This window comes from Leptonotus elevatus, chromosome 12 (assembly GCF_054856555.1).
Source record: "Leptonotus elevatus isolate MCC_2025b chromosome 12, RoL_Lele_1.0, whole genome shotgun sequence".
Lineage (NCBI taxonomy): Eukaryota > Metazoa > Chordata > Actinopteri > Syngnathiformes > Syngnathidae > Leptonotus > Leptonotus elevatus.
This window is the reverse complement of record NC_141250.1, coordinates 23,066,094-23,079,289: the sequence shown is the minus strand read 5'-3', so window position 1 is coordinate 23,079,289 and position 13,196 is coordinate 23,066,094. Positions and strand designations below refer to the sequence as shown.

Below are 13,196 nucleotides of genomic sequence, written 5' to 3'. Positions count from 1 at the left end.
CGCCTCCTTTTCAGCCACGATGGGGGGGAAGCAAATATTGATTCACTGGAAATAAAAAAAAATAAATCCCGTGCCGCTTGGTTCGTTGAAACTAAAGTTTGGATATCTCAGAATCCCTTCCTTGGGTGATTATCGCCGCCATGTTTTTTTTTTTTTTTTTTTTACGAGTAATGTGTCAAGGTAACCAATAGCAGCGAGATACGACTTCCGGGATCCGCCTTCAAGATCAAATACATTTTAAAACTTTTTTCCGGCAAAGTCAAGAAAAAGCATTGCTATATTTGAAAAAGGAATTTACTCGACACAGACCGTTCGTTTTAACTATAGCTAATCGGGTTTAATAATGTAAGTTATATACAAAAATAGAGCATGCAAAGGAAGTACTACTGTACTAGTGTAAGGTTGAGGGAACGTAATGAATAATGTGTCCTCCAGGGGGCAGCGTTGCTGCGCGCATTCACGTTTTTATCAACACACGAAGAAGAAGAGGAAAAACGCCGCTACAGGACTCTGACTGCTTCAGTTTATTCACGGATAACTAAGCTGTGTTTTCATTTGAATTAAGGTATTTTAAATGTATCAAAGCGCGTTATATGTGTCGGCATGAGCTAGTGAATGTGTTATTTAGGGTTCCACAGCTATCACTGTTCTGACTAACTATCGCGAGGTATGATAAGTGGTTAGCATGGCGCTAGTTAGCACGTTAGCAGTAAGCGATATATTAAATTTGTGTCCATTGTCACTTCGTGGGTGACATAATTTCATGCACGGTTGCCTGTAACACTGGTTTTATGTTTATGTAATCAGAATTGGGGATGTGGTGTTATACAAATAGTAAGTAAAGAAAGTCGAACGGCATCATGGAGTTCTCCGTACAAGACGGAGAGACAGTCAATGTCATAGACATGACCACCAGTGAAAAGGTAAATATGAGTCTTGGGAATCAATTCAATACTGCTCAAATGTAGCCTGAACACGTAATAAACTGCATGTCTGCCTTCAGGTGGTGGATCTTTTGAATCAAGCTGCCTTGATACACACAGATGCAAAGCTGGCTATGCTTAAACAGGTCTGTACTTTCCTGAACATGGGCATTTACTGTCATAAGTATTTCCCTTTGAAAGAATGCAATTTACCATGCGTTAAAAACACACCTCAGGATCCTCCATGAAACAATATACAAAGGATAAAGAATTACAGCACCTAACGTCCACTTGCCATTCTGTGGTTGAAATCAGGTGGATCTGTCTCATTCAATGTACACACATGCACATAATTTGACGCCGAATTTAGCAACTTTTCCGAGCCTTCTACTGTGTGCACTGGACCCCCACATACTCACAGTTCGCCACCCGCAAATTCAGCTGTTCGTGAATTTCTAACAAATGTTTCTAATACCAATAGAACATTTGAATGTGTTGGGGAGCAAACCCCCAAATATTTGTTTTTTTTATTTAACTTTATTTCATTTTCCAGGTCCAGGAGCTTATTATCAACAAGGATCCGTCTCTCCTTGACAATTTCTTGGACGTAAGGGCACACAAGAGCATGCATCTGAACACGATTGCAATGTGAAATTGTCTTCCTTTTTTTTTTCTCCTTGCAGGAGATGATCGCCTTTCAAACAGATAAATCTATCGAAGTGAGAAAGTTTGTCATTGGCTTCATTGAGGAAGCATGGTGGGTGCTTGTATTGCAGTCACAGCTTGGTAAAATAAATTGTTTTGCAGTATAAGTTACACGTTTTATTTTTTTTTTTAATCTTCCCAGCAAACGTGACAACGAGCTGCTCCTCAGGCTAATTGCAAACTTGAACATGCTCCTCAAGGACGACAGCGTCAATGTGGTGAAGAAAGCCATTCTCACACTCACGCAGATGTACAAGATTACTCTACAGGTACTTTTTCTAGACACCTGTGGAACTTCTGACCTAGTGAAAATGTTTTGCACCAATTAATCAACTATGATCTTTGTGATTAATTCAAACAAGACATTTGCCAACATCTGAATTGACTTTGGAAAAAAAGATTGATCCAAATTTTCTGACTGATGTTACGGACCAAACCAATAACCTGAATTATAATCAATTTATTTTTGCACATATTCTCCACAAAGTATTTTTTTAAATAAAGGATGCAAAATAAAAATATATTTTCCTCCAGTTGATCGCTTAACACGAATAATTCTCAAGGACTCACGGTAGCAGGCATCGACGTAAATGTTTGCCTCACTATTTGGAACGGGTGCAAAGTAACCTGCTTCATCTGGCGCCTTTCATTCCCGCCAGTGGCTGGTGCGAGCCAAAGCCGTGTCGGACATGCAGGAGGCCTGCTGGGACATGGTGACGCAGATGAAAGGCGACGTCCTGGCGCTGCTGGACTCGGAGAACGACGGCGTGCGCACTCACGCCATCAAATTTACAGAGTCGCTCATCGTCACGCTGTCGCCTCGCGTGGCCGACTCGGACGTGCCCAAGCGGCAAGAGAGCGACATCAGCTTGGACAAAGTACCCAAAGACCACACGTACATTCGCTACGGTATGAATGCGAGAATACTGCTGCGCTACTTCCAGTTTGTGTGTGAGGATTTTTTTTTTCTCCAATCACATGCCAGCCTGTGTGTGTTGTTTGTCATCTCATCTGTCCAGGTACCTTAACAATCAATATTGCTGGCCCATGTAACTTTGGGACTATATTAGCAAAGGGACTGTTATAATGCTATCTGGCTGTTGTCCTGTCTTAATCTAAAAAAAGCAAATAAAGTATCCGCATTTTCGTCCACAGATGTTTTGTGTGATGAGGGGAAGTTGGCTCTGGACAAGCTGCTGAAGTTCATGGTGCATCCTGCCATTTCCAGCATCAACTTGACCACTGCACTGGGTTCTCTTGCCACCATCGCTCGCCAGAGGCCCATATTTATGTCCAAGGTGGTACAAGCGTACGAGACCTTACACGGTGAGTCAGGATAAACGGGTGAAATCCTTTCGTACAACCATGAAAAGCAACTTTTGGTCCCCCCCAATCCAGCGAATCTTCCGCCCACCTTGGCCAAGTCGCAGGTGAGCAGCGTGCGAAAAAATCTCAAGCTGCACCTGGTGGCCGTGCTCAAGCATCCGTGCAGTCTGGAGTTCCAGGGCCAGATCAGCACGTTGCTTCTGGACCTGGGCATGCCCCAGAGCGAGATCACACGCTCCACGCCGGTGCTGAGGGAGCAGCGCAAGAGGCCGCGGCACGAGCAGTACACGGAGGGGAAGAAGGTCAAGATGGGTGAGTGCCTATTTGCAAATAGAGTTGATGATTAGCGGCCATTGCGGCTCAATGCATCATTAGATGCGTGGCCACATCAGCCAGACAGCAACGATTGCTTTTGGAGCAAATGGTTGTGCGAAGTGAGTCTTGCACTTGTCCTGTGCCGTGTACTCCTGACTTTGGTTCTGCTGTGCGCGCAGAGCAAACCCTAATTGAAGACGATGAGGACAAGGAGGAGCCGGCCCCTCTTTCGGCCCCCAAGCCAGCTCCGGTCCCAGTGGCGCAGTCCGCTATTGACGTCACTGCCGACTTCCTGCGCCCGCTCCTCAATGCTGACAACGTCGCCAATCTGGTGAGCGAGTGACGGCGCCCCTCTTCGTGCTGGCTTCTCGCACGCGCTAGACCTGAAACCGTGTTCTTTGTGCAGGTGCTGATCAGCATGGTGTATCTGCCCGACACCATGCCGGCATCCTTCCAGGCCACGTACACGCCCGTGGAGTCGGCTGGCACGGATGCCCAAATCAAACATTTGGCCCGGCTGATGGCCACGCAGATGTCTGCGGCTGGGATCGGTCCAGGTTGGTCAAGCGCACTTTTAAACCTCGCTTGAAAATGTGTCATAAACATTACATGCATGTAGTAGGATTAAAGTTAAGAAAACATTTGAGTATTTGATTTTTCTGGGAAATTTGTTTAAATCTCTGATATTATAATTCACCAGCATTGATAATTTCCCAGTGGAGCATAATAAAAACAAAATGACTTTTGGAAGTTGTTTCCCATATTTAACTCATTCACTCAAAACCATTTTCACTGAAGCAACCCCCTTCACTCCCGGCTGTTTAACTGGATTTGGACTGATTTTGCAAGGCCCACAGAATATTGTGTTCTATTGCTATAAGAACATGGAAGCTACCAAAAGAAAGATTAGAGTCTTTGCTTTCATCAGGAAAAAAACGTATATTTCTATCTGTTTCCCTTTTGCAGCAATTAGCATTAGAATATAGCTAACATTCATCATTATTCACAAATCTGTTGAAAACAGTGGTGAAAATAGCTTTTTTCCCAACATGGCCCTGGTTGATCTCTTATACTCTGCTGCCACCTGCTGGCCGTTTTTTTGTAATAACTACCATTGCTTTAAGTGTCCTCTTCAGGTCAGAGGCTGCATCAAAGCCTTCTGTATGCTTGAGGATAGAAAACCACAAAATAACGTATAAATACGTTTTTTGGACCATTACAATATTTAAAATGGAACGTTTTGGGGAGCAAATGAGTTAAAGTCATAGTGAATAAATGTTTGGGCTGAAATGATAAGGAATGAGGAGGTAGGCCCCTTTTGATAAGGGATGGATGGTGCCGATGTTCAGCATTTTGGCCAATATGGGCATCTGATTAACTGTCCTGCCAACAACTAATCATTCTGATTAAAACGGGGAAGTCGTGGTGTTGATGATGAGATGTAAATGGTGTTTATTGACAACATGTTTCCCGTTTCGGACACTTTTGTGTAATGGATTGCAATTTTCGAGGAAGGAAATACAAGTATGCTGTTTTTGTTGCACTCCGTACAGGCCTGGAGCAATGCAAAGCGAGAGAGAACGACGCGGACAAAGAGGACGGCAACGAAGACGACGCAGACAGCAAGGATTTGCTCATCAAGCGCAAAGTCCCCGTGATGGTGGGCCAGGCCATCTCCGTGGTGGGTTACTCAGAAAAAGAAAAGACGCCCAACCTCGTTGCTGTCAAAAGGCTTCCCGAGCCCATCCTGCCGTCGGCGCAAACCAAGTCAGATCTGCGAGCGACAGCAAATCGGCAAAAAATGCATCGTGAGCTGGTCCGGACTGTCGTCTTTCTTTCTTGAGCAGACTGGCAGGCCTGAGCGGGAGGAAGAAAGTCTTCAGGCTGTCGGACGTGATCAAGCCTTTATCCGACACGCAGATTGAACAGTTGACCTCCAAGACCATCAAACGCATCCTTAATTCCGAGAAGACCATCACTCAAAGTGGCATGTCCCATGTAAGGGGTGACTTTTAATTAGTACTGGCTGATTATTATTATTTCTTTATTTTAACATTATGTCTGACAAGAAAGCCCGATAGATGTCAATCGTAGTCAAAAAGTGCTGGCGATAATCAAAGATGCAGTGATTTAACAATGTTGAATAGGGATTAGGAATCTAAACTTTTTTTTTTTTATTGAACATATTCCTAGTTATTTGATTTCTCTGAGTCCTTTGTTTGCTTGTCTGACAATTCCGATTGTCAAAACAAAACAAAACATCACTTTAATAGACTTGTCTAGGCTGCTTCAAGTGCTTCGTTCATAAGTGAAACTAAATGTGTAGAGTGTCATTTTGTTTCCATTTTCGGAGACGAAAGTTTTGTCATTTTGTAAGGGAGCAGCACCTTTATAATATGTTAGGGTTAGTGACAGTACAAGTTAATTAAGAACAGAACATATATGTTAATAAAAGCTTTCAGGAGAAATAAAGCATAATTCTAGGAGAGGACAATATCCCAAAAGAAAAACTGTATTTGATTTTTACCAATAAGATTTTTTTCTCTCTCTTTTGTGTGTGTTTTGTCAGGTCCGAGTGAAGCTGCTGTCCAAGCTGGTGACACAGTTTGAGGGCATCATGAAAGAGGACGTGCTGCGCTTCATTTTGGAGGACATTCGCACCCGCAGCGAGCTGGCCTTTTCGCTGCTCTACCAGGAGTACAACACCTACCTGAGCCAGCTCCCCTCGGGGCTGCTGGACAGCTACGACCAGTGTTTGTACACGCTGCTGTCCGGACTGCAGGAGAAGCCCGAGCAGAAGGACGGGTGAGGACCGAATGGTGGCGGTCGCTAATCTTGTGGGGAATTTAGCAACTGGTGGAAATAGCCCAACAACCAAAATGGCAACGTCAAATCAAACTGACTGACTTTGACCTCAAAATGGCTGACTTCCTGTGTGTTTAGAAGCACGTCTTCTCGAGATTTTCTATTCTTCTAATTTCTAGTACCTGATTGTAAAATGGTCAGGACTGATACCTTGACATAGGGCCAGATTTCGGCCCGATATCAATATCTGGTATCAGTACTCACCCATCTCGGATATTCAATTTCCACCAAATTTCATGTGGATAAGTGAAACGTTCTCAGCCCATGATAGAAATGCCGCTTAATGAAAAAGGCTGAGTTTGCAAAGAGTTCCAGTGGTCTCTGCTGAGTAACGTTTGTTGTCGTGTGTCAGATTGTTCACCAAACTGGTACTGGAGGCTCCCATCATCACAGAATCCGCACTGGAAGTAATCCGACGTTACTGTGAGGACGAGGTACGCCAACAACAGGAAGAAGACGCTTGGGCTGCATTGCACAGTTGCACTCAACTCTTGTCCTTATTGTGTTGTTTTAGTCACGGGTGTATTTGGGCATGACAACGCTGAAGGAACTCATCATCAAGCGGCCTTCCAGACAATTCCAGTACCTTCACGTGCTCCTGGATCTCAGCTCCCATGAAAAAGAAAAGGTGGGAATCTCTCTCTCTCTCTCTCTCTCTCTCTCGCTCTCTCTCTCGCTCGCTCTCTCTCTCGCTCTCTCTCTCTCTCTCTCTCTCTCTCTCAAGTTGACTTCTTTTAAAGGCTAGTCTATAAATACTAAATTCAAACCCTATCACAAATGTGTCTTTTAAAACCCTCCAGTTGTGTAATGTCAACATTATAATAGAAAAAGTCCAATAGTCTGAGCAAATGTAGTCATGGCCCAGTTATATACTGGGCTGCACCATTATTATTTTTAGGGCTGGGCGAACCAATATTGGAGCCGTTCAGAGCAAAACTATCTCTAGCATTTGAATTGCCAGCCACGGCACAAAACAAATATATATAGCAATATACCGGTACTTGTGGCTAGGTAGCAGTAGCACATACCCGGGTTCTCCCGTTTTCAGCAAGTGGTGAAATGGAGTCTTCCTCACTGCGGTGTGCATATCGTTAGCGAGGTGCAACGTGTCCGCTTTGCTGATTGCTTTCTTGTCATATGTGCTTCCTTGTGTAAATGGCTCCTCCACAGTAACATATTAAACAGTTTTGGGGTTTTTTCGCGGGAGTTTGTTTGCTGTTGTTGAGTTCCTCCCGTATGGAGTGTGTGACACGACTGGCAGAGCGAAAGCTACGGAAGCCCATGGGGGCGAAACGAGCCGCGGCGCAACGAAAAAGGGAAAAAACATCGATGTTACATTTTTTGTAATCGTCCACAACAAAACACTCAAATTAATCGCGAATGTACAGACACTTGACACAAACCAGGGTTTTTCCCAACGTTGCCTAAATATTGACAAATGGTTAATAACGGTTGAATATGGAATTGATGTATTGACATGTTTTGAAGTGACTGTCGACTGTCAACTGACCACTTTGCAGGTGCGCTCAACCGCGCTGGCCTTTCTGAAGCGCATGTACGAGAAAGATCACCTCCGAGACTACATTGAGAAGTTTGCCTTGAACTACATGCAACTCCTGGTCCACCCCAACCCCCCGTCGCTGCTCTTTGGGGCCGACAAAGACACAGGTTGCGATCCGGCGGCTCCGCGAAAGGGTCATCTCACCGTAAACTCACAGCCGTGTGCGTTTTCTTGCCGGCACAGAGGTGGCGTCCCCCTGGACCGAAGATACGGTGCGTCAGTGTCTGTTCCTCTACTTGTCTCTGCTGCCGTTGAACCACAAGCTGGTGCACGAGCTGGCGTCCGTCTACACAGAGGCCATCGCAGACATCAAGCGCAGCGTGCTTCGAGCCATCGAGCTTCCCGTAAGTCGCTATTTTCCAAGAAGGGTGTCGGCGAGTCTTCAGACGTGTCCAGCAACATCGCAAAAAGTTGCTAACTTTGCTGCTTCATTGCTTTTTATTGCCACGTGCATGGATGCGCACTCCGCTTATTGAAAAAGTGCAATTCTGTGGCTTGGTCATGAAGTGCCGTCTCCACCAGTGAAAATGCACTCCATGCTTTTACTGTCTTCACGGATGCTCACAAAAGTGAGTAGTAGTTTCGTACTTTAGCCCCACAGAATAGGCTGGATGAGCAGCGGCTCTTTTATATGCCACATGAAAGAAACGGGCTCGTAGACGAATTGTAAATTACAGTTGTGACGACTTTGATGATGATGATGATGATAATAGCAGTAAACGCTCATGATTTGTCTTTGAACGGTGTTCCGACAGATCCGAGGAATGGGCATGAACTCTCCCGAGCTTCTGCTTCTCGTTGAGAATTGCCCGAAGGGTGCGGAGACGCTCGTCACCCGCTGCCTGCACATTTTGACAGATAAAGGTAACCTCCAACTGCAAAGTGGACAATTAGCACTGGGTTTGATTCTGTGCAGTTAGGTTCAAAATGTCTTTTCCCCCCACTCTGCCCCCGGTGCGCAGTGCCCCCGTCCCCAGAGCTGGTGGAGAGGGTGCGGGACCTTTACCATAAACGCGTGCCGGATGTTCGCTTCCTCATCCCAGTCATCAACGGGCTTGAAAAGGTAACAACATGGCAGGATTCAAAATGCAAACATTTTGAAATCAAGTTGACATGTTCTATTTTCAAAATGGACACAAGCCGTTTGTATATAGGATAACATTTGTCACGGACGGTATGTAAAATAGTTAATTCAGACTAATGTTTTACTTGTATTAGTTCATATTCTCTTAACCAAGTATTGAATCAAATAACATTTCTATGTATTTTTTTTCCCAATATTTTTTTCTTGTATAATTTATATTGGTAACAAATATATGCAATTTTTTTATTTTAATTACATTACAACATTGCCAAACTTTAAATGTATATTTCAAATTATTTTAATATTTTCTTATATTATTTTATTTTATAAAAATCTAAATAAAACTGTTAAATATTTAAAATGACAAGAATTGATTCCTTTAATTTATAATACATAGATTAAACAATCATTTAATACAATAAATATAACAGTTTAATATTCATCTGAAATTCTTAAAATTACATTTTTCTTTTATTTACAATACATAATTAAACAATGAAAAAATATATATGATATTGAACTTAAATGCAAAATTGTTTTTTTTGCTATATATATTCCCCCCCCCCACTTTAATAGCGGCCCGCGTGTGTCCCAGTGGCCATCCTTTGCTCGGCTCTACAATTGATTGGAACACCTGTTTTATAAAAGCTCACCCAGCCAAATAGTAGTTACATTTTATAGAGATGTATTTTGAATGCACAAATGTGGGTTGTTGGCAAATGGCGCAAGCGCAGCGTTGAAGCACTCCAACTTTCTGTTCATTTTGGTGTTGAAGAACGAAGTCGTCCAGGCGCTTCCCAAGCTGATCAAACTCAACCCCATTGTCGTCAAGGAGGTGTTCAATCGGCTCCTGGGAACACAACACAGTAAGACCTTCCAACAAAATGGAGTCATATTAACACTGTGATGATCCTCGACAAGGTTAAAGGTTGTTTTTTAGCATGACACTTTTTTTTAACTTTTGCTTAATGGCTGCTTTGTTTTCTTACAATTTCAAGCCAGTGGGTCAATTTGACTGGCAACGCAAAAGGTGTCATCGTCATTTATCTACATCACTCCATTATAAAAACGATTTACAAAAGAGTCAAATCAAATGTATAGATATTTTTCAAAGGGTTACATTTTTACATACACAATTTTAGCCTTTGTTTTTCTGTCTTTATTCTTTATATTGGAGTTAGTTTAATGGTGTTCTCCCATCACCGTTCAGGTGAGGGAAGTTCGTCGGTGTCCCCTCTGACGCCGGGAGATTTGCTGATCGCCCTGCACAACATCGACTCCACCAAATGCGATATGAAGTCCATCATCAAAGGTTAGATGCCGATTGAACCCTCGAGGACGCTCAACTTGGGGATTGAGCGCTGCGCAATTCTGGACCGAGATCATCAAACCGAGGGAAAAACGTCTTTCCCTCCCCCCCCGCCGATCGTTAGCAACCAACCTGTGCTTCGGCGAGAAGAACGTGTACACGTCGGAGGTTCTGGCGGTGGTGATGCAGCAGCTGATGGAGCAGAACCCTCTGCCCATCCTGCTGATGAGGACCGTCATCCAGTCGCTCACCATGTACCCGCGACTCTGCGGCTTCGTCATGAACATCCTGGCCAGGCTCATCGTCAAGCAGGTCAGCGTCCGCTCTCAATAAGGCGGAGGTCCGTCATACGTTTCCTTATTAGGCCTCAAAGCTGTGACGTGATCAAAGAATACACGAAAGGTCACATGACGCGTGCCTTCTCCCCCGAAGGTGTGGAAGTACCCCAAGGTGTGGGAGGGCTTTGTCAAATGCTGCCAGAGAACCAAACCGCAGTCGTACAGCGTCCTGCTGCAGCTGCCTCACGCGCAGCTCGCCGCCGTCTTTGAACGCTGCCCGGAGATGAGGGAACTTCTGCTGCACCACGTGCGATCCTTCACGCCACATCAGGCAAGAGCCGTCGCCGCAAAAAGTGACGCCGTCTCAACTGGGAGCGCTTTCGCCACAATCCTTCTTCACAACACACGCGCCGCACAATCGTCGCTCTTAACACAGCCCACGCCACGGGATGATCAATCGCATTGCGCCATGATCACTATCAATACACTCCACGTGCTAATCACTCTTCAGACACCCAACAACACATGATGATCACTCCTTTATTTATTTATTTTTTTATTTATTATTATTATTTTTTTTTTTCTAAGAGCTCAGTATTGTTCATTCGGAAATGTCATCATCATTGCTCTTTTTATTATTTTTTTATTTTTATATATATATATATATTTTTTATTTATTATTATTTTTTTTTTGTGTGTGCGTGCGTGTATTTGTTAGCTCACCAGAAAACCTATTAGAAAAAATCTCATACCGTTCACCTAAACCGAACACCGCCGTCAGGAGACCCGAGGGGACCAAAGAAAACCAAGGAAGGTGAAATCCAGCACCGACCAGACACCCCCCACCAAAACTCCTCCCCAGCCCAAGAAAATGATGATCACTCCTAACACCCCTTTCACTGCCGGATAATCACTTTTAACACACACCACACCTCGGAATAATCACTCTTAAGATTCCCCACACCACAAGATCATCGATCTTAAAACACACCACATGATAATCACTCTTAAGAGACAATTTCGTATGACAGAATAACCACCCCTAGTCGTCAGTTGTAACGCAACACCACAAGACAATCAGTCTTCACACACGCCATACCACAGAAATGACCACTCTTAAGACACCCGACACCACAGGATCACCACCCATAGTAACTCTTAGCACACCTCACAGTAAAGGATAATCACTCTTCATAATCACTTAATGCAGCCCACGCCACAGCATGATCAATCTAAACAATAGTCATTCTTAACACACCGTACACTACAGGATAATCTGACGCACCACATGATTATCACTCTTAATGCATTCCACACCACAGCATAATCCCTTCTGATAATCACTGACTCGAAAAACACCCCACAACATGTCAATCACACTTGACACACACCAGTCGCCAGATCACAGGTCAATTAATTGCACCACACTAAGCATCGCGGGATAATCACGCTTAAAGGCGCCCACGCTACAGGATAATCAAACTTATGACATCACTGGATAATCACTCCTAATTATCACCCTAAAACCACCCCACAAACTGTCTTTTGATTTGATTGAATTATTATTATTTTTTTCTGGATCCACCAGCAAGCTCACATCCCAGGATCCATCATGGCAGTCCTGGAAGCCAACAAAAAAGACGAAGCCAAAGCAGCGGAGCCCGTGAAGAAGGAGGTTCCCCGCACGGGGCGGGCTCCTGTTCCGGTGCGCCCCGGCGCACCGGAACCCGTCGCGGCCAACGAACAAGCGCAAGCGCAAGCGCGGCAACAGGAAGCCCGCGGCGTCACGGCTAATGTGATGGTGGCGGAGGAGGAAGAGGACGACGAAGAGCCCATGCAGCAGGAGCAAGCGGAACCAGTGCAACGTGAGGAGACCGCCAACGCCCCCTTGGAGGTAAAAGCACCTGTCGTGGCGATTAAAATCTGCTTTCTCAACAAACATTTTGAAAGGCCAAAAAATCCTTCGATCAACATCTCTAATAGAAATCATTCACGTCACGTGTTTGGACACATTTCTGCTACTTTGGTATCATTCAACATTTGACCCAGGAATGTTTTGTTTTTGTTGTATTCATACGTTATTACAGGTCACATGGTTATTGCCGTTCCCGAGAAACCAACATAAGCGTTTTGACTGCAACATTTGAGGGCGCGTGAAACCCGCAATCATGTTGCGTAATCGCTCAAAAGCGTGACAAACCAGAAAACGGATCGCATCATTCACGCCATTATCAACCGTTTCATCCATTTTGGAACAAACTTGATGATGACGTCCATTTGACCCGCATTGCAAAAGGACACTTCAAGTCTGTTTTGATTTCCCTCAGGTGCAGTTGGCAAGAGCTGATGGAACACCTGAACATGAACCTGAAGTGGAACCGGAACCTCAAGAAGAACCCCTACCTGAACCTGAAGTGGAACTTGAACCCGAACCCGAACCCGAAGCCGAACTTGATCCTGAACCGGAAGCTGAGCTCAAATCAGAAGTCGAGCCAGCTGAGGAACCAATGGAGACGTCTGAAGCGGAACCTTCCCAACTCCAGGAGACGCTGAAAGAGGACGAGGACGAGGACGAGGACGAGGACGCAGAGGCCGTTCAGGACAGTGGGAGCGGCTGCGAAGAAGCAGAATGAAGAGCGCTCAGAGGAGAGGAAAAAATAAAGAAACTTTTCTCCATCGTGTTTGTAGATTGTAATGTTCCCTCTCTTCTTTTTGTACTTGTAGAAAATTTCTTTTGAGTGTCTGGAAGGCTTCCACATGCTCCTCGTATCGGTTGACAGGCAATAAATAAACAAAACGACACATTGTCACATCTGTTTCTCATTCTTGA

The 13,196-nt window shown here is 44.5% G+C and overlaps 1 protein-coding gene across 1 annotated transcript; it reads left to right on the top strand.

Annotated features, from left to right (window-relative positions):
- The first annotated feature begins 162 nt into the window (after positions 1-162).
- sympk (symplekin) lies at positions 163-13,168 on the top strand. The gene is made up of 26 exons (XM_086091796.1): positions 163-565; positions 808-923; positions 1,004-1,069; positions 1,477-1,530; positions 1,607-1,680; positions 1,771-1,897; positions 2,288-2,537; positions 2,784-2,954; positions 3,027-3,266; positions 3,449-3,600; positions 3,676-3,826; positions 4,823-5,036; positions 5,117-5,267; positions 5,839-6,074; positions 6,487-6,568; positions 6,649-6,762; positions 7,655-7,802; positions 7,879-8,039; positions 8,451-8,559; positions 8,658-8,758; positions 9,555-9,645; positions 9,990-10,091; positions 10,213-10,400; positions 10,521-10,697; positions 11,955-12,260; positions 12,694-13,168. Exons 2-26 carry the CDS (start codon positions 861-863, stop codon positions 12,997-12,999), a joined length of 3,834 nt encoding a protein of 1,277 aa, XP_085947922.1. The 5' UTR covers positions 163-565; positions 808-860; the 3' UTR covers positions 13,000-13,168.
- The last annotated feature ends 28 nt before the right edge of the window (positions 13,169-13,196 follow it).

Excerpts from the sequence above, each read along its gene's own strand:
- sympk (XM_086091796.1), top strand. The coding sequence starts at position 861 with ATGGAGTTCTCCGTACAAGACGGAGAGACAGTCAATGTCATAGACATG. Across the intron at positions 3,827-4,822 it reads TGCGGCTGGGATCGGTCCAG|GCCTGGAGCAATGCAAAGCG; the intron begins GTTGGTCAAGCG and ends CACTCCGTACAG. Across the intron at positions 8,560-8,657 it reads GCACATTTTGACAGATAAAG|TGCCCCCGTCCCCAGAGCTG; the intron begins GTAACCTCCAAC and ends CCCGGTGCGCAG.